The 21,454-nt window shown below is 44.8% G+C and overlaps 1 protein-coding gene across 8 annotated transcripts in view; it reads left to right on the top strand.

The window, feature by feature from the left end:
• frmd4a (FERM domain containing 4A) overlaps positions 1 to 21,454 on the top strand; it is a 133,760-nt gene that overhangs the window by 81,739 nt on the left and 30,567 nt on the right. For 7 of the 8 annotated variants that reach the window (XM_088416701.1, XM_088416702.1, XM_088416699.1 and 4 more), the window contains exons 2-5: positions 7,930 to 7,995; positions 14,863 to 14,957; positions 15,832 to 15,924; positions 20,200 to 20,284. In XM_088416701.1, coding sequence (XP_088272827.1) covers positions 7,930 to 7,995; positions 14,863 to 14,957; positions 15,832 to 15,924; positions 20,200 to 20,284 — 339 coding nt within the window. Of the gene's footprint in view, positions 1 to 3,967; positions 4,357 to 7,929; positions 7,996 to 14,862; positions 14,958 to 15,831; positions 15,925 to 20,199; positions 20,285 to 21,454 lie in introns of those variants that run through there. The other variant, XM_088416703.1, reaches the window with a different exon arrangement.

The raw sequence follows: 21,454 nt of genomic DNA, 5'->3' as shown, positions 1-21,454 counted from the left end.
AGATCGGCAGGCGGGGCGTCAGGCGAGAGCGGAGACGTCAGCAGGGCGGCGTCAGGCGAGAGCGGAGACGTCGGCTGGACGCCGTCAGGCGAGAGCGGAGGCGTCGGCTGGACGCAGTCAGGCCAGAGCGGAGACGTCGGCTGGACGCAGTCAGGCCAGAGCGGAGGCGTCGGCTGGACGCAGTCAGGCCAGAGCGGAGGCGTCGGCTGGACGCAGTCAGGCCAGAGCGGAGGCGTCGGCTGGACGCAGTCAGGCCAGAGCGGAGGCGTCGGCTGGACGCAGTCAGGCCCGAGCGGAGGCGTCGGCTGGACGCCGTCAGGCCGGTGCGGAGGCGTCGGCTGGACGCCGTCAGGCCGGTGCGGAGGCGTCGGCTGGACGCCGTCAGGCCGGTGCGGAGGCGTCGGCTGGACGCCGTCAGGCCGGTGCGGAGGCGTCGGCTGGACGCCGTCAGGGAACAGCCACTGGGTGCAGACCACAGACACGAGTGAGAGCACAAGACTGACCTGGGACAGGGGCGACCACAGGGAACCGTCTGGCATCTCTGTCGTCTGCGGCAATGGTGGCATGGCTGACAGCTCAGGCGACTGCGGCTGCCGCGCCGAGGCTGGCGGCTCAGGAGGCTGTGGCAGCGGCGCAGAGGCTGGCGGCTCAGGAGGCTGAGGCGCCGTGGCTGGTGGCTCAACAGGCTGAGGCTGCGGCGCCGTGGCTGGTGGCTCAGGAGGCTGAGGCAGCGGCGCAGAGGCTGGCGGCTCAGGAGGCTGAGGCGCCGTGGCTGGTGGCTCAACAGGCTGAGGCTGCGGCACCGTGGCTGGCAGCACTGGGAACGGCAGGCTGGACAGAGACAGCCACTGGGGGCCAATCAGAAACGGCGGGGATGCCAGGAGACTGACTTGGGATGACTGAGGCAGACGGGCGACTGGCTTTGGAGTCAGACGGGCGACTGGCTTGGGAGTCAGACGGGCGACTGGCTTGGGAGTCAGACGGGCGACTGGCTTGGGAGGCAGACGGGCGACTGGCTTGGGAGGCAGACGGGCGACTGGCTTGGGAGGCAGACGGGCGACTGGCTTGGGAGGCAGACGGGCGACTGGCTTGGGAGGCAGACGGGCGACTGGCTTGGGAGGCAGACGGGCAGGGTTCACAGAGCCTGGGGTCCGGCTCGCAGGGTGCACAGAGCCTGGGGTCCGGCTCGCAGGGTGCACAGAGGCCGGGGTCCGGCTCGCAGGGTGCACAGAGGCCGGGGTCCGGCTCGCAGGGTGCACAGAGGCCGGGGTCCGGCTCGCAGGGTGCACAGAGGCCGGGGTCCGGCTCGCAGGGTGCACAGAGGCCGGGGTCCGGCTCGCAGGGTGCACAGAGACCGGGCGCTGGCTCGCAGGGTGCACAGAGACCGGGGTCCGGCTCGCAGGGGTCACAGAGGCCGGGGTCCGGCTCGCAGGGGTCACAGAGGCCGGGGTCCGGCTCGCAGGGGTCACAGAGGCCGGGGTCCGGCTCGCAGGGGTCACAGAGGCCGGGGTCCGGCTCGCAGGGGTCACAGAGGCCGGGGTCCGGCTCGCAGGGGTCACAGAGGCCGGGGACCGGCTCGCAGGGGTCACAGAGGCCGGGCGCCGGCTCGCAGGGGTCACAGAGGCCGGGCGCCGGCTCGCAGGGTTCACAGAGGCCGGGGACCGGCTCGCAGGGTTCGCAGAGACCGGGGACCGGCTCGCAGGGTTCGCAGAGGCCGGGCGCCGGCTCGCTGGGACAGGGACGGTCTGCCGCCTTGGCGCTGGGACAGGGGCGGTCTGCCGCCTTGGCGCTGGGACAGGGGCGGTCTGCCGCCTTGGCGCAGGGACAGGGGCGGGTAACCGCCTTGGCGCTGGGACAGGGGCGGGTAGCCGCCTTGGCGCTGGAACAGGGGCGGGTGCCGCTTCAGCCCGCCGGCAGGAAGTTTGGGGAACAGAGACCGGTGGTACAGACGCGACAGGAGCTTGGGACAGGGTGCAAGAAGAGGGTGGTACAGGACAGGAGGAAGTAGGCAGGGCGCGGCAAGAGGGGGACACCGAGACAGGAGGGAACGGATCGGAAGGCTGAACAGATGGGTCCTGGTGGTCACTGGGGCGGTGGCCTTTTCGCGGGCCCCTCCACCGGCGGCCACGAAATGCCAACCGGGAGCCCACGAAAAGGTCACGGTCAAATAGGGGCTCTGAATCGGAGTCTTCGGACGAACTGTAAAAGGACTGGCCGGACTGATAGTCAAAATCTGAATCAAAATCATAATCAGAGGTGCACGGGCTCGAATACGGAATATGATAAAAAGTGTCGAAGGAAGAGGGACGCGGGTAAACAAAATCCGGACCGGTACTGGAACGAAACGTGACGAAAGGAGGGCAATCCTCGATATCGGAAAAATCTGAGTCCAACGTACAGTAAGGTGCGCGAACAGGAGAGGAAGGGTGATCGGGTGTGCGGACAGAAGGTGAACTACGCAAATCAGAAAAATCGGAACTACAAAAAACGTGCGGGGACAGAATCGTGTCGTATGGGAGGTCGGAGGAACACGAGGGAAACGCGGAAGTAACAGACGCGGGGGGCGGATCAGAAGCGGGGACAGACGCGGACTCGGAGGGGAGAAACACGGAAGAAAAAACAAGAGGTCTCACACTGGGGGAACGGGGCTGACCGGCGGGCTGAGAACGGATGCGGGCGGGGCGGCGGCGTCGAGTCCGCCGACGCGGACTTCCCGCTGGGTCCTGTGCTGGTCGGATCATTCTGTCACGGGGGTGCACGGCGGGTGTGATCGCCGGCGTGGTTGCGGAGGACCCAAAAGCAGGGGAGCGTCGGGACAGGGGGTTGATTAAATCCATTTATTTATAAACGAACGGGAACAAAAGCGAGAAAAACAGGACGGCAAAAAACTCGAACTAAGGGCGCAGGCAGGCTGGCAAAACAGAAAGCAAAACACTATGGACAGGCTGGCAGGAAAACACGGAGCTGAGGGACTCGGGGCAAGACGGGACTACGAGACAACAATACGATAGAGACAATATGACATGACGTGACAGAGACAATGATCCGACGCGGGCTGTAACGAAAACCAGGTTTAAATACATACAGCTCTAATCAAACAAACACACGGCAGCTGGGCAGGGACAACAGGCAAAGGGAGCGGATTGGAGGACACGAGGGGCGGGTAACACGGACAGGTGGACTACATCAAAACTAAACGCAGAAAGACGCAACCGGAGCGGGAACAGGAACTATATACGGAAACAAAGGAACAGAACCCCTCAAAATAAACCCACAACCCAAAATCCATGACATGTTCCTCTCTGTAGAGGATTGTGCAAATGTAAAAGAAGCATAGAGGAAAAGCTATCTTCAAATTATTGTGTGCGCTGCACTGAAGATAAATAATAATAATACGATGGCAAAAATAATATTTTTGCGAAGCAATGGAAACTGATTGTTGTGTTGTTGATACAGTATGTGTAAGTGAATCCAGTTGTTGCAGTTCAGGATTAACACATATATTATTTTATTTTTAATCTCTAATTATTCAATGTTTCATTCGTGCAAATAAGAAAACGAATTAAGACCATTCATTGTGGTTTAAAAATAGACAAGCATCCAAGCTTGCTGTTATGAATGAATGAAATGCATCACATGTTTTGACTGGAGACGTGAAAGTGCCGTGAACGCGCAAAGCCAATGAGAAGTTTCAAAAAAGAGGGTGGCTATTTCTCGTAGACATTAGGATCAAACATTTTCGTCTTCCTTACTGACGTATTTTCCTCCGTTTTCTTTGTGTGTCATTACACCAGAAAATAAGTAATTAAATTGAAGACAATTTCAATCCAAGTTTGCGAGTTAATTTTGTCCGGGCTTTCTTTTTTGCCCCCTCTCGTTTATAGCCACATGGTACGGTCCACAGCTCCGCGCTCGTTCTTGCTTTTTACGCCTGTGGCGGCTGGATGAGGAGGAGGAGGAAGAAGGGTGAAATCTCTTATCAATCTCTGCCTGTCGGAGGTGGAGAGGGGGGGATGAGAGCAGGGGAAGCAAGGCTGCTAGTTAGCTGGGTTATTCCTTCCAACGATCGGCGTCCTTGACGACGACGCAAGGGAGAGAGCCCAGTGAGTGAGCCTCTCATTTGAACTCGCTGGTCAATGGTCAGCGGCGGCCGACATGGATGCGGACGTGTCTCCTCCTCCCCCTGCTCTTCCATCGGGCAGGGTGCCGTTGGACGCTTGTCCGCCTGCCGCACGACTGGTTGCTTTCTGGGATTAATAGTAAGAATTGGACTGTGTCCCCCCCCTTGTGAGTCTTTTCAGTGGACTTATTTTTATTTATTTTTTTGGCGTGGGAACCTCATACGGCGCATTGAAGGTAACGTTAGCATCCCTGACAAAAACAGTCAAACTGGTAAAAATGCTGATTAATCATCACACCCAGGTTGAGATGCATTGTACCGCTGCTGCTCTTACATATAACTTGTGTTAACATACTGTAGCTGCTCACCCTCCTCAAGATGTGCTGGACTCTCATCCATCCATCCTAGCATGGCTCAACTATCCCACGCTGCTTTTTCATCATTCACTTGGCTATAATTATACTTTATTGTTTTTGGCTCCAGGAAAAAAAGCTCAGCAGTGTTTGTCCCATGCCACAGAGCAAAAGCCAAAAGTGTTTGTCTCAGGCCTCAAAATAAAAAGCCTTCAAGCCAGTGATTTGTTGCATTTGTACTATTCTTAGTCACTGCGTTTTGTGTGCATGAAGGAAAGCCATTTCTTTCCTTGAAGGAGCATTATTTCCACTTGCTTGAGATCCAGCTTGTTCCATATACTAGTACAAACAACTTCAGTACTAGTATTGAGTCAAAACTACTAGTCAAGTCAAGGAGGATACTAGTGCTTAGCACATATCTAGTTGCCTACTAGTAAGACCTATTTGTGTCTCTAGCTCCATAACAGTAGCTAAGTAGTGTACTTGGGTTTAATTGCATACCAGTTGACCAAAAGCAATAACAACACATCATTCATCCATCCATTTTCGATAGCTGCTAATTCTCACTAGGGTCGCTGACTTGCTGGCGTCCAACACAGCTATCTTCGGGCAGTAGGTGATGGACAGCGTGAATTCACGCACCCAAGGACCTAAGGACAATTTAGAGTGTCCAATACAACTGCTATGCTTGTTTTTGGAGTGTGGGATGAAGTGCCCGTAGAGAACCCACACAGGCTCAGGGAGAACGTGAAACTCCACACAGGAAGGCGGGAGAAAGCTGGAATTGAACTCTGGACTCTGAACTGTGTGGCGAACTTGCTAACCACTCTTCGGCCGAGTCGCCCTACAACACATGATTGCCACTACTATATTAATACCTAAGCGTCAATCCTTTGACGAGAGTGCTAACTGGCTTACTAGTGTGGACATAGCACAAACTTTCACATGGATCTCGTTGGTTATCAGGGATATACAAATGGCAAATCATCAACTGTTCATTGTGTGAAATGTTTAGTAACAGTGGCTAAAGACAATACAATACTGGTGTCACAATCACATCCCTCAAAGAAGCGCTAAATTGACTTGTATACAATATAAGCATGGAAAGAAAAATCCAAGATGAAAGCAAAAGGTTTGGAAAAAAAAATGTTTGTGTGCACAGGTGCACCCCATCCAAAGCCTCAAACCGCAGGGGATCAGTCAGTGGCGAGTGGGCGGGGTCAGTTGAGGCCTTCAAGTGCAAAGAGGCCGCACTTGCCTGGACTGTTTGCGTGGTGCATGTGTCTATTTTCCTCTCACGGCTCAGCCCAACGCAAGCTGCTGTGAGAAAGTGTGGTTGTCAATACCCCCCAGGACCGCACTATGCTGTGGACACACCCTGTCCACGCTGCTTTGTGCTCCCAATGCAAATCCCTGTGGTTGAAAGTTATAAACCTGTCTTGCATGGATGGCAACCAGGTTTTGAAACTTTTTCATAATGTTCTTTCCAGTGTTTTTTATGCAGGCTGCCGGGTTACACCCATAGACAATCGGGCTGAATTTGTCCAGTTTTACTCGCTTGGTGATCAAGGTCAGCAAAGCCATTATTGTCAAATGTCTCTGAATGATTACCTAGAGTGGTTGTCCTGAAGTAAGTGGTGTATTAAATGTGATTTATAGTCCTCCATCTACTAAAAAAAAATATTCATTTATGATTGCAAATCCTTTGATGTGGTCATTATACGTACTTTGGTGGGCGATTTCCCCATATTACGTCGGTTGGAAATCCAGAGACCCAACATTTAAATATGCAAGTATTTAACTTTAAAAACACTGTACATACTGGTTGTGTTATCTCAGATGCTAAGCTAACCAGTGCTATTACGTGATACGTGATAATTTGCCAATACAAGTTAGCTTGTATTTTGACCATTACTATTACCATTACTATGACCATTACTGTCACTTATAACCCACTTTAAAATCCATCAGTCTAGCTGACTTTCCATCAAATAATCAAGTAAGCCACTGCACTTGATGAAACATTTATCAATTATTAAAATAATTGTTAGTTACGGCTCTAGATTCAGCAAAATCTGGATTCTCCAGTGTCTGAAAGTCTTGAGTAATTACCTGATGCGGGCTGAGTTTTCTTTTTTGATATGCTCAGAAAGCAGTCAGGACAGATGACTAAAAATGTTAAACTTGTTCAAATCTTGCACATTAGTGCATCTGTGATGGTGAAAAGTATAAAACGTTTGCCGGACAGTGACAATTGTGTTGAACGTAGTAGAGAAGTGAAATGTTCGGAAGTTAAAACTTCACACCCAGGTTATCAGGCTGTATTCCCAGTAATTGGCCCCTCTCAAAGCTGAGATTTTTCCACAATGCGTTTACATAGCATAATTAGATGTTTTGCAGCCACAGTTGCCTTTCACACTTCAGGAATGTGGATGGTGAGTCGCTGGTATTAAACTTCAAACTCTTATGCTTCTCATCCTACATGAAGCTAGCGAGTTTCCGCACTCATTGCAGCTTGCCTGTAAAATTAAATAGTCAGTGTGAAAGAAGCAAAAGACATCACCCGTCTCAGTGTTGGCTCTGATATTACCTGTGAAGATGGGAAATTGCCCGACTGACGTTATCCATCCCCCAATTCCGTGTCGGTGCTCTTGGTACAGAACAGTGACAAATGAAAAATGTTTAAAAATACCAGATTTTTCAGGTGGTGTAAAGGCGCATTAGTTTGATCTCAGGGGCTTTCGAAAAGAGCCGAATATTGGGATAAGCTGCATCACAAGTTTGTTTGCTCAGTCACACATGCAGCTGCTTCATATGTCTGTGGAATAGAGCGCAGGTGCGAAAAGCAGCACAACGCTGCAGGAATTATATAACTGCGTGACAACTACCTGACATTATCACTGAGTTGTCAATTTAAGAGCCCAGGAGAAAACTACAAAATACAACAGAAGAGTAAATTCTCAACTATCAGACACAGAGATATTCCAGGGAATTCCACCCAACTTAACTTGTGTAATTTTTTTAAAAATGTGCAGACATGTTTGGACAGCCTTGTCTCAGCTTTGTCTACCACGCGGATTGTTTCACTCATACTGCGCTTGTGTGTGCGCCACATGTTTCCCACACTATTTGGCCGTTGCACCTGCTTGTGTGTTTATGGACTTGGCAGCTCTATTCAGCAAGCATTGCATCAACAATTCAAATGTTGTCACAATCGGCCGCCCTCATTGTCGTCGCTGGAGTTCGTGCTTTGATGGATGCTGCTTTTCCTGCTTAAAAGAAGGATTGCTGGAAAGGTCCATCATCACATGGCTGTTTTGAACTATTGTATCTGTAGAAAAGCAATCTAACCTTGTTATGACTGGCCAGAGCCCACACACTATTACTGGATAATAAGCCGTTTTCTTTGTGATTAAATACCAACAACTATTGACCAATTTATACTCTGTCCCACAGATGACGGAAGGGAGGCGATGTCAGGTCCATCTCCTGGACGACAGGAAGCTGGAACTCCTGGTGCAGGTGAGTTGCTTATTCTCCAGCTCTTTTCTTCCTCTCTTCTTATCTCAGGGCAAGAGAGGAGTAATGTCAGCGTCCCAGAGGGGTCCACCGTTGCTGCTGACTGGGCAAAATGTGTCAGCAGTTGGTGACTTTGCACTTTTCTCACGCTCACCTGACCGCACAGACATTAAACAGACAGATGCTCGGGGGCAATGCATCAGCAACACCTAAATCTGTTCTCGAGTGATCATCTCGACCCAAGAGAATACCGTTGATTTGGTTTTGTGTTGACGTAACGATCAGGCCACAGCTTTGACCATGACCCAAACTCCAACCGTAACAAGACAGGAGTGGGCATTGTTCATTAGTTTTGACTGTTCATGTCAAATCATTTTCCCATAGCCTCATTTTCAACTTCTGACATTGACTCTTGATTAGCTTCCACCATTGGTATTCACCTCAGTTATGCCTTTGCCTCAGTCAAGGTTGAATCTCAGGTACCAACCACCAGTGCAATTTCATTTGAACCACCCTCAATTTTTGCGAGGCTTTCTTTTAACTGCCTCTAGGTTGACTCATTACCTGACAGCAGAAGTAGAAAAAAAAAGACAAAAAGTAGATAATTGTTCTCGTACAGTTAAGGATCAAAAGAGACTCAGGAGTTTGACGGAAAAAGTCAGAAGGTTTTAGCCAGAGAGAGCAAATTGAGATAAGGGCTCAGGAACAGAAAAATGTGAGAAAGGGAAAGGAAAAAAAATGGTGTTCAAGCCGAGGATAGGTCTGCTGACTCTCTGATTCGATTATGGTACCAGAACTGATCCCCTCATCTTCTATCCCCCTCGACATCTCTCTCTCTCTCTCTCTCTCTCTCTCTCTCTCTCTCTCTCTCGCTCTCTCTCTCTCTCTCTCTCTCTCTCTCTCTCTCTCTCTCTCTCTCTCTCTCAGCCCCCCCACCCTCCTTTTCGGCTTTCCGCTTCATGCTCCCACAGCTGAGCTTCTTTTCCGAGTCACAGACTCCTTTTGCCCTCCTCCAAATCCCACTGCCTCTCCAAACACAACTGAAGCGCTAACCTTATCACCTCCATCCATGCGGCCATGCATAGCATATCCATTCTTTGTGCCATCCTTTAATCTATCCAACCACAGGTTCAACCATCCCCTTTATTCATACATCCCCAGTTTATCTAATGTAGCGTTCTCTGTCTGTCTCACTGTCCACTTATTCATCCAGTCAGAAAAACATCTAACCGACTCTATCCATCCGTGCATCCAGTGATCCACATGGAATTGTATCAGATTCAGAGTTTTGCATATCATTCCTCTACTGAGCTGGAGTACCTGATAAATTTCCCAAAGAGCCAACTTTCTGCAAGGGGGAAGTTGTAGGGCTTATTGACTGACTGCACCAATACCCGCAAGGGGAGAGGTTGAGTCACTGTGGCGGAATGAATAAATTATAACATTTAAAAAAGCATACCGCTTGACTCGGTACTTTTGAAACCGTGGACTGGCAACTGGTTCTTGCCTGGTTACAACCCTAATGTAATCTCCCAACTACCCTTCCCAACTGCACTACTCCATCCATCCATCCATCCATCCATCCATCCATCCATCCATCCATCCATCCATCCATCCATCCATCCATCCATCCATCCATCCATCCATCCATCCACCCTTCCTTCCTTCCTTCCTTCCTTCCTTCCTTCCTTCCTTCCTTCCTTCCTTCCTTCCTTCCTTCCTTCCACCATCAAATCCAAACAAGTCTTACAAAGGCATTCTTATGGTCTTTATCTTTGCAAGATTGTTTTCCTGACCAACGATTTTGATTGTTACTACATTGGGATCAGTCGAGGTTGCACAATGTTTTTTTTTTTACCCAAACTCTGCTGAGATAGGGCTGTGCTCATCTGTGACGCTAATAATGATATACACATAGAAAAATAATGTAATAAAACAAGTGCATTGATTCCCCGCCCCCTCGCCATCTCCTTTTTATCAATGAGTCAAAAGGATACTGCCTGTTTTGTAAACTGTGGGAATTGAGCCATTAGTAAGAGCAGAGAAAGAGTATCATGTTGACTTTCTGAAAAAAGTGATCTTAAGGGAATGGCCATAACCCGCCAGAAGTGTTTTTTTTTTCTCCAAGAGTTGAGAAGTAGTCCATTGCTGTGCTGGACTATTTCATGTCTTCCTAATTCTTTAACAGCACTTTAATGCAAAGGCTCTGACCTCTGAAATGTTGATCTCATTCAGGTCAGCAACTTGTAACATTGCCCAGGTGTTTAATCCCATAGGGGTCATTTGCTTTTTATGCCCCCTTTCCTTTACTGCCTTTCTCTTACCCTCTGAAAGGGAGTCCTCTTGCGGTTTGTTTATGGAGCAACACCTTGTTGGCCAGCAGCTATGTGCCAGGAGGCCAGCTCACCTATTGGCCAAGTTATAAACCCAGCAGCCCACTACCTGATATACCACCCTTGTAAAATGTATGCCGTTTATAAGGCTATCACTCCCTGAGGCTAAAATGGTGTAGGCTAATGGGCAAAAAAATGGAGTGTTGAATCCAAGTTGTGTAACAGTGTCATTTGTTTTATCTGCGATTGCTTATTTCCTAAGTTTCCCTTAAAGGGGAAGTACATTTCACAGTTCAATGCACTCCCATCAGTCTAAACCAGTGCGTCTCAATGATATTTTGCAAAGCCGCCCTAGGAAAGAGAAAACATTTCACCATCCACCCCCCAACTTGCTACGCTAACCATAAATAAAATTATTATCAATAAAAATTGTATAAGTATACCTAAAACTGTATCCTTTTTAACAGTAGCAAAAGGAAAAAGCAATATAAACCAAATTTCAACAACTTCCAACCACTTTTTTGCAGCTTTTATACAGGTTAAAGGTTTGTCCAAGCAAAAAAAAAAAAAAAAAACCAAGCGCATCAAAGTGCCTGACAAAAAAGATGCCAATCCTTATTTTATCACAATTACACGTCACATGACAAAAACAAATCAGGTCATCAGGTATCCCCCCCGGCATAGCCTCGCCTCCCCACTTTTTTAAAAGGACTGGTCTCATCACATTATAAAAACCAATCACAGCTCACCTTGCTAATGCCACATGACCAAACTCAGAAAGCAGATGAGCCATTGTTGGTCGTTACCAGGGCCCTGAGCAACTGTGATTGCATTTTCAGCCAACATTAAATGGCAAAATAGCAGACCCCTGAGATTGAGGGGGACGAAGTACTTCTGTAGTATAACAAAGTGTTGATGTTTCCTTTGAATTATTTGACATTCATGTTCTACTAAGCCATGACATCCTGGGATTAAGCCAATTTAAGACGAGCAAAGTTAATATCCTCAAGGTAGACCCTAATTAGCAGTGTGTGCAGCTTTTTGTGCATTTTTCATATCCCCTTTTCATTAGCACGCCCCTGTACTTCACTTTATTCATTTTATTTGCTTATTTTTGGACAAGGGTAATTATATCTCTCTTACTTACAAGCTAATTTCGAACTGTACTCCATGTTCAAAGTGTCAAATGCAGCAAAATTCCGTCGGTCAATCTGTCCATCCATCCATCCATCCATCCATCCATCCATCCATCCATCCATCCATCCATCCATCCATCCATTTTCTTTGCCACATATCATCACAAAGGCTCTTGGCATGCTGGAGCCTATCTCAGCTGGCTTCAATGGCCGGGGTACACCCTGAACTGGTGGCCAGCCAATCAAAGGGCACACAAAGACAAACAACTGTTCAGTCAGTAAGGACAATTTAGAGTACTATACATACAGTGTGACAGGTAGAACGATTCACAGCCAATTCCACATGCATAGCCTGTACTACTACTATGTACAACATATTCATAACAATATAGAGACAAGTGTTTCAAGGCAAACCTTTTTGCATTTTTCTGTTCCTCTCATCTCCCTCACAACAGGCCTTTATCAATGCACCCGTGTTCATTGGTCGCTGCTGGTTCAGCTGCGGTTTGCACGGATGCACAGTAATTGCTATTATCGCCCTGAATTGTTGATGGCTACGTGGTAATAAGAGAGCGTGACATTCCTTCCAGAAGAGCAGAAAACACTCATTACCGCTAATTCTAGAGAGAACGCATCGTTCTAGACCCAACATTTCCTTGCATTGGTTATGCCTGTTACTTATCCTCGCCTGGTATTTACAGTGGAGCGGAGGGAAGCTACTGGCTTTGGCTGGCTCTTCAGTTCAGGCCAGATTAAAAGGTTGATGCAATTTACAGTATATTCTCATCAAACCCATTTGGTATGTTGCAGCAACATTCCACTGAATTGAATTCTGACAAAAAAATAAATAAATAAAAAATTAAAAGGAAGGTGGTTAAATACAGCATATGGTATAATTGATGGTTCAGTTTTGTGCACGAGTAAATTATTAGGTGTGTTTGTGCCCAAAATGTGTCTTCATACACTGTATATACCTGCATTATATCTTACCAGTCTTTATCACATTACAAACACTCATATTTTAGGACTAGGTAAGGCTAGTAAGATAAAACCAACCAAAGGTTACTGCTTCTTCTTCTGTGTCTTGGTGGGCTTGTCAGCCCAGCAATGTTTTTAGTTTAAAATCCATATTTGATCCACTGATAAAATAGAGTTACATTGCTAGTATTTACTAGCTCTCTTTCTGCTTTTACATCTCAAAAGTAATAGATGAAAACCTCAGAAATGACCTGATGCTTCTCTACGTTGTGCTTGTCTGTTCTTCTGAACCTTTTTGTGTTGTAAAATGAAAATAGAAAAATCACTGAAGGCGGTCATTCTTATATTTGATCTAGGTCAGTGGAGATGTGTGCATGTGTATGTCTGTGTATTTGCTGGAATGACATCATCACTGACATCTCTTAAAATAGCTCCCACAAGCGTCTGTCACTGTGGTTGTAAGTGTGCTGTGAGTAGATAGCAGCATACCTCGGGGGAAGATTGTTGGGAAGATGTGCCCCTTTAGTGCTGTAGCTAATAGCGTGAGTGTGTTGAGAATGGGCTGTTTGCATGTGGAGCACATGCCCGTGTGTGCGTGTATATTGCAAGCGTGAGGCACACCCATGGTTAACCTCACTCAGGGCGGGATGTCCTCTTATTCAAGATGTCACGCCCCAGCACCATGAGGGAGCGGTCCTCTTACTCAACTCTGATTTAAAACATCCCGGATGCCGTTAGCAAGGCAGTGAGTGAAGGGGGGTGGCTGTCATCACTTTGCCTCAAAGATACATCACTCAAAACTGGGTGTTACGCCACCAGGGCTGGCAAATGGTCCTGGCCGCAGCCCTTTACCTGCTTTGCTGTACGATTTTCTGGCCCAGAGGCATGACTCTGCAGCAGAGGTCTGGGTCAGAGGCTGAGAGGAGAGGAGAGCAGGATGAGAAGGAAAGACACAGTCCACGCACTGTCAGCAGCATCCGTGAATGAGCTCCATCCATTTCCGCTGTCTTCCTGTCATCAATCTCCTCTCCGCTCACTTATTTTTGCACTTTACCCCCGTTCTGTCAAAGAACACTTCGTCACTGCAGTGAATCAATATCTGAGACGCTCTGAAACACAGCTGTTTTTTTTTTTGCAGAACTTCATTACTCGCAACACTAATGATAGTAAATGCATTTTATTTGCTATTACTCTATTTACCAGTATGTTAGTGTTATGCCATATCTAGTGGTGTCTAGGACATAACTCGTTTCCCGCAAGTCCTAATCAGCCATGAGACACTTGACTCACTGACTGTTGCGGATTTCTCTATTTATCATAAGGGTGTAACAAATACCAATACATTTTTTGATAGATAGCTATTGATATTTAGCTTTTTTTTTTTTTTTTTTTTACAATAATACATGTCACATATCTTTTTTGTAAATAAACTTCTCTTCAACACTGCATTTAATTATATATATATATATATTTTTGCAGAGCAAATTTGTGAATCACTGTGATGAGGAGTAAGTCTATAATTTTGTGGAGCATTTTTTTTGGCAGGGTGGCTGGTTAATCCCAGGGATAATTCTTATCAAAGAAAATAGGACAGTAACTATTATTATTATTATTAAATGTAACGTGTAAGGCAGGTACATTTATATATCCCATTAGACAAATGTGTGTACCTTTAAAACCCTGGTCAACAATAATACAACAGTTTACTACCACTGACAAATATGTTCATCAAGTACAGCTTTCAATGTTTTTTTTTTTTTTTTTAACGTTTAAAAAATTGTCCATCCATCCATCCATTTTCTAGAGCCACTTATCCTCACAAGGGTCGCAGGCTTGCTGGTTACTATCCCAGCTGACTTGGGGCAATCGGCGGGGGACAGCCTGAACTGGTTGCCAGCCAATTGCAGTGCACACAGAGCCGAACAACCATTCACGCACCCAATCACACCCAGGATTTAGTATGTCCAATACACCTGCCAGGAAGCCGGAGTGCCCGGAGGGAACACATGCAGGCTTGGGGAGAACATGCAAATTCCACACAGGAAGGCCAGAGCCAGGTGGATTTGAACTCGGGTCCCTGAAATGTGAGGCTGTGCTAACCACTGTACCACTAAGCGGCCGTATAAAATTGTTTTCAAATCATTTCCAGCAGTTCTGCAGTAATAATATTGTGTTAAAATAACAGATCAAGTTGGGGCAGACGCACATACTATGGAGAAATGGGCTCTGCCTTTGACATCGCTATTTTCGCCCTAGATGTCGGCCTAAAATGCCCTCCGTGTTTTGTGCAGACATCATTTTCAAGTCCACAACTTTAACGTGTGCCAATGTTCGGCCAATTAAAGTGGCACTGAAACACAATGCGTTCTGTATGTTGCAGTGCTCTAAAGCCATTTACTGATACTGAATGTTTCTTTCTCCAGCCCAAGCTGATGGCTAAGGACCTCCTAGACCTGGTGGCCTCACACTTCAACCTCAAGGAGAAGGAGTACTTTGGAATTGCATACACAGACGAAACGTGAGTCCTGAGCCTAAGTGTTCCACTCAGAAGTTAAATGCAATGTTGTAGTTTACTCTTCTGAATAAATTACTTTTCTCAGTGGAGATGAGCAGTCATTCGGTAATGCCATTTTCCCCCATTAAAGCGGACGATGACGGACCTGGAAAAGTTTAGGTTCCCCTTTGCTACAGTTTGATGACATGTTTATTCCAGTATACGTATAACCAGAGAACACATTTCCTCGCCAGATGCAATATTTTCACCCAAAACTGCTTCAGATGGGAAAAAAAAGACCTATAGTCAGTCCTTTGCTCAGTTTAAAACACTTCTCGATATCGAGTACTATCAAGCCAGCGAAAATGGGAGTAAAAGCAGTCGAAAAATATCGCTCTTTTCGTATTGACTATTTCAATGTACATTTCAAATTAGATCAATCCAACTTAGTTTTCTTCACGATGATGGAATACTGTATATTCACATCAGCAGTTCATATTTTGTATGTATTTAGTATTTTGTATTTTGTATTTGTATTTTGTATTTAGTATGTATGCAGATACCCAAACTTCATGTTAATTCCTGAATTATCAGCACCAGAATTAAACAATAATGCATAGCAAAATAGCAAGACTCAGTCATTGAGAATATAGGCACTGTTGGAAAACATGCAAATTTGCACCTTGTACCACTACATGCAAAGTTCTGTGAAGGGTCAAATTATTTACATACAGGAAAATAATGTGATGGCTATTCCGCATGTGTGTTTGTCTCCTTTGTTTGTCACTCAGGGGGAGGAGGAAGGCAGAGAAAACACAATCAAGTGCACCAGCATTAGTCATTTTTTTTCTAGTAGATCTCAATAGGAGGGTTCATGATATTTTTTTTCTTTCCTCAGGGGCCATTTTAGTTGGCTGCAGCTGGACCGCAGGGTATTAGAACATGAATTCCCCAAGAAATCAGGGCCCATTGTCCTCTACTTCTGTGTCAGGTGAGTCATCATCCACTTTGTCAGCGCTCTGCGATGTCCCCCACTTAAGGATTGTGCGTGTGTGAAAACGATGGGCGGTTACGTTTCTGTGATTTGCCTATGCTCGCTACATTCTGAGGAGCACATTAACGAGGTCGGTTATTACGAGTCCTAGTAAAATTGCTCTGTCCCCAGCGTGATGACCTCTCAGCCAGTCACGAGGCTCGTTGACTTCAAGTTTGTGCACTGTGCGTTTCTAAATAAGGAAGCTCTTCTTTTTTCCAACCTTCAACAAATACTCTGCCGGGCATTTTTTTTTTTCCATTGTGGTGTACACATTTGTTCAAGATTTTCAGCACTGCATGTTTTCAGCAGTAAAGTACGGTCATTCACCAACTCAAAATGCTACTCATATAAAAATATGAACTGCTGATGTGAAACAAGCACACACACACACGCATATAAACATGCAACCTCGGATATTCCTGAGTGAAAAGCACAGGCTTTGTTTTTTGGCCCAATGGAGTTCTTTGTTCCCCACACACGCACACACACACGCACCCACACACCCACGCACACACACACCCACACACACACACACACACACACCCACGTGAATAATGTCAATGGCCCACCCTGCCCCAGCTCCCATCCGGAGAGTTCTCATTGGCTAGCAACACGCGTAGCAACGCAGTACACGGGGCTAAACAATGCTGCTGAGAACTCGTTCCCAGGTTGACATTTACAACAGGACCAAAAATAATGTCACAATGCAGTGATTGTTTGGCAAATGCCTTCTTTCATCTCATGGAGGAATTGGGGGAAAACAATTGTGTCTGTGCTGCAGGGACATTTTTAACATGAATGCGTTTTATTTGCTATTATCTGCCAATAAATTATAATTAATACAGGAAATACAATACTGTACATGGTTTTGCGATAGTATTGATTGCTTATTTCATTGTTGTCTTTATGCTTTATCCTCAAGTTTTCCATGTTCATTCCATTGTATAATTTTTTGGGGCCGTGTCATTTTATGACGGTGTTCTATACTTGCTGTGATGATCTAACTCAAATGTATACATACAAGTTTTAGCTGTAACACAGTGTTAAGGACCAAATAAGAGTAAATGTTTGTATGCAGCACTGTGGAAGGATGCTGCCAATGTGGATTAAACATTTTTGACAGGGCAATGTTGTTGTTAACTTTACTTCAGCGTTGTTTGAACATATCATATATCGCATTTCATCTATTACACCACGTGATACTGACATGGACATTGTTGGACATGTTTTTAGCATTGAGCTTTAACCATTTTACAAATACGTTTAAATGATATCAAACACGTTAGAAAGAGTTTACCAATATTTCCGAAAATCTTCCAATACATTTGAAAAACTGCAATGTATTAGAATGTCTTGTGATAGTGACATGCACATACAGTACTATGTTTTTAGCATTTAGCCTATTTTTTACAAACATTTTCAAATGACGCTATCAAACATGTTAGAGTTAATTTACCAATGCTCGAAGAACTTTATCAATACATTCAAATGACATTGCAATGCATTCAAATGACTTTATCAACTCATTCGAATGGCTTTGCAGTGTATTTATATGTCATGGCTCAGTCAGATTTTTTACCCCACTTTGGCAGTTCTGTAACGCACTCTTCGAGATCGTGAAAATAAAACAAACCACTGAAAAACAGCACTCTTGTGATATATAGCAACATTTTCCTACTAGAGCTGTCCTGCTTCAATCATACGATTAGAAATCTGGGCCCGTCATATAAGTGAGCGCTGACCGCTATCAGGTAAAAATATCTGACTTCTTATTTTTCAAGGTCATAGAGCAACAACATTTTCCCTGTGGTGATATTGCTGAACTGAACAGACGACGTGTAGTTTAATTGATATAGTAACACGTTTTGAACGTGTGCGGTGGTGTAAAATAGTCAAGACAAAAAAAATAACATCGCATTGGCCAGGCTAGACATCAGATCGGGTTTCAGTATCAGCAGATACTCAAAATGACTCAGGTGCAGCCCTGACTCTACTGTTCAAGCTATCTCAATGAGCGCCTTCATACCCTTACAACCTCACGTCATGACCGTAGTAAAACGGAAGACCCCCTTAAGAAGCGATCTCCAATTACTCACAAATTACAAAGCCAACACCCGTGACTCGTGACGTTTATCATTTTATAGCCCTGATATATGAAGGTGATGGGTAGTGGAATGGGGGATGTAACTGCTGAACTAAGACCCCAGTTAAAGGTTTCAGTCGTTCATTCTCGGCCATTGTTCAGTTCAATCACCAGCCTCAATACCTTCCATGCACACATAGAGGCACGCATGGACAGGCAAATACAAGACTGATAGAGCAACAATCAACCCAAATGTCAACATTGAATTCATTTCCAGCACAAGCATATTGTTTTAATTGGCATAACATACCGAATACAGATGGTTTTGTTTGAATGGTGTTTTGAGTTATGCACAATAAATGTCAGGCTCTCCCGTGCGCTTCTTTCATCAAGGGTATTGCTTTAATTAAACGTTCAAACACAGTTATTGATTGCACTGGTCGTGCATTCACTTTGTAAAGCAATAGGGGCTTTTCATCACTGATCTTCTTACGATCTCCCACGTTCACTATATATAGCGTATATTACTGTTTTTCCAGCCTTTATAGAGTCAAGACAGATATTTTGCATGAGATACATCTCACTGTACAACACCAAACAAAAATGTCACGCAACAATTTTGAATTATTGTACTCACAACGTAATGAGGATTTGTGCAAATACCCTGAGATGGCAGTAAAATAAAGAATATGGAGTTCTGTAGTCTGGTATGTTGCAAGGGAGCGGGAAATAATTGAGTTACACATACGTTTCAGACTGTAAGGCTCAATGGTATATAAGGTGCATTATGGCACATTAAAGGAAACAAACCAGTACAACTTATCAGTCAATCTTAGTTCAACTTCAATTTGACATCCATGCGTAAGGTGTTGTTTAAAAGAAAAAAAAGTATTGTGTGCCATATAGTCCAAAAATATGGTAATGGGAGGTTCTCAATACAAGCGCAAGGGGGAATAAAAAAGTTATTGTGGTGTACTGTGCCAATAGGCTCCATACCAGAAGCCCTTCAACGATGCATGCCACTTTTTTTCTCCAAACTTTATGGATTTACATTTGCTCTCTTTGATTAACCAGTCAGATTTTCCAATTCAGCCGCATCGGACCAGACTCCTGGTCCTCAATGATGCTAGCAGTTTTCCATCCGTCAATTGGTTCGTCAAAGCAAAACATATTACTGACACAAATATAGCTGTTGCAATTTGGATACATCAATTACAAAAATGTACCAGTTGTTACATTGTGTTTTTTCTATAAGTTTCTACAGTTCTCAGTGACTGTGATGTGATAGTGGTGGTATTGAGAAGTAAATTGATTAGTTCACCAGGTGCCAAACCAGGACGCAGACCGCTGATGGTAGCAATACTGTATAATTAATGTTAAGAATCTTTTAACGTAGGCACTGACAATGATTAGCTTCGTAGGACGCCATCGTAGCTTCCCTAAAGCTCCACATGCATGCATTCATGAGCTACAATTAGAAGGCGTTATTATGTTACTTCCCTACCTCACAAGTATTCTGCCAGAAGTAGGTTACCGTGCTTTACCCGCACTGTGTGTGCGTGTGTTGTGTATTTTATTACTCTTGTGCGTGTCCTGTGGAATTACTACAAGATGTAGGCAATGTGTGACAAAGTGCATCATGTGCACTTTCAGTGCAGTGTGCGTGTTTACAAGGCAATATGGTGAGACAGCGGACGTGGTTTATGGATGTGACTGTAACGATGAAGCAGGCTTTAGTGCCTCCTCGTGGTCAATTTTGTTGTTACACCTCGCATCTGCACCGTTATGTACAGTACTGTACACTTGCTGTTTAATGAAATCTTCAGTAGTTCAAGGGCTGTAAGTAATGAATCTTTACAGTCTGAGTACTGCTTGGATATGCTTGGATGTCAGTGACCCCAATTAGATATTAGAGAAGGGACGGAACAATGGAAACTCTACAAGATTCAACATAATGTAAACTGTCCATCAGTGCATTGTGCATTCTTCTTTTTGTGGTACAAATCTCTCCTGACAAATGATGTGCATAACAAAGATGACAAAAAATGTTAATACACATCTGCGAAAAATTTTCTTTAAAGGAATACTTAAAAAGCATGCGTCTTCTTTGTGGGAAATAACATTGTCTTTGATTTCTTCATGTTCAGGTTCTACATAGAGAGTATATCATACTTGAAAGACAATGCCACCATTGAGCTGTTTTTCCTCAATGCCAAGTCTATCATCTACAAGGTAAACCCACTTTCATTTAATACCTTTCAATAATATATTATATGCATCTTTTGTTCATTGCACAATCATTATCCCAAAGAGAAATTCAACAGCGGATCGTGTGATGTTAACCAAAACATGATCTGGTCGCAGCTGAGCTGATGAATGATTTGAACCATTTACGGCCATCTGCTTATAGTTGTTAGTTGAGCAGATAAACTGATTCAACATGTATTTGATAATACAAGCAGGAACATTAGAGGAAATTGCATGGTCAATTTTGATTAAAAAAAAAGTGCTAACGATCTGATATTCCAGTATGGCTGCCATCTTCCATATTTGATGTATTGCGTTTGCTGTAAAAAAATGTCAACGCCTTTTTGTACAGTAGGCAAACAGCAATTACTGTATTATTGAGATAAATGTGGGGCTTTCTTTGTCGTATTGCCATTACTGACATATGTTTGGATGGGCTGATGGACATCTTAAGAAACAGAAGGCACCAACATTGTATTTTTTTTTTCATAACTAGCCCTTTTTTTCTATTGGAGTTACACAATATAATCGTGCCAAATATTATGCTTCTCAACTGAATGACTTTGGGCAAAAAAAAAATTATCATTTAGCTGCTTCCACTATTATGTTGTTCTCAAACCTTTCACATTAAATACTACCTAAAAAGATACTTAGCTGTGCAAGTTCTATCCTCAGGACAGACATAAAAATACAGCAATGGCGTCTGCCTTTGCATTCATCAAAAATGAGACAGTTGATATTGTTGTAAATCATCTTAATATTAACCATTTTAACATTAACACTGTGCTTAATATTGAAAAGAAAAAAATATAATTAAATCATGCTGTTAAATCCTTTAAATAAAATGTATTGCACTCCAAAGATACAAGTCGTACCTTTGGTAAATCAAAAGTCAAATATAATTGAACTGAATTGCGAAGTAATTAATGCAGGCCTATAGTATTAAAAAAAAAAAAAAAACTGCACTGGTATTCATGTCTAGATTTTACCTGAAGTTTCCAGAAGGGGGCAACAATTACTCAAAATTATGGCAGCCTACCATAAATCAAGAAAAATGGATTGCAGATCCGAATGGATCAGACGCAAGCAGCTGTTTTTATTCTCACGGTCATTGATATCTGCTTTTCAGGCTAATAAAAAGCAGGTACATGTCTA

This window comes from Hippichthys cyanospilos, chromosome 6 (genome assembly GCF_059441005.1).
Source record: "Hippichthys cyanospilos isolate Australia breed blue-spotted pipefish chromosome 6, RoL_Hcya_1.0, whole genome shotgun sequence".
Classification (NCBI taxonomy): Eukaryota; Metazoa; Chordata; class Actinopteri; order Syngnathiformes; family Syngnathidae; genus Hippichthys; species Hippichthys cyanospilos.
Note: the sequence above shows the minus strand (reverse complement) of the source record. Positions and strands in the feature narration are given on the sequence as shown.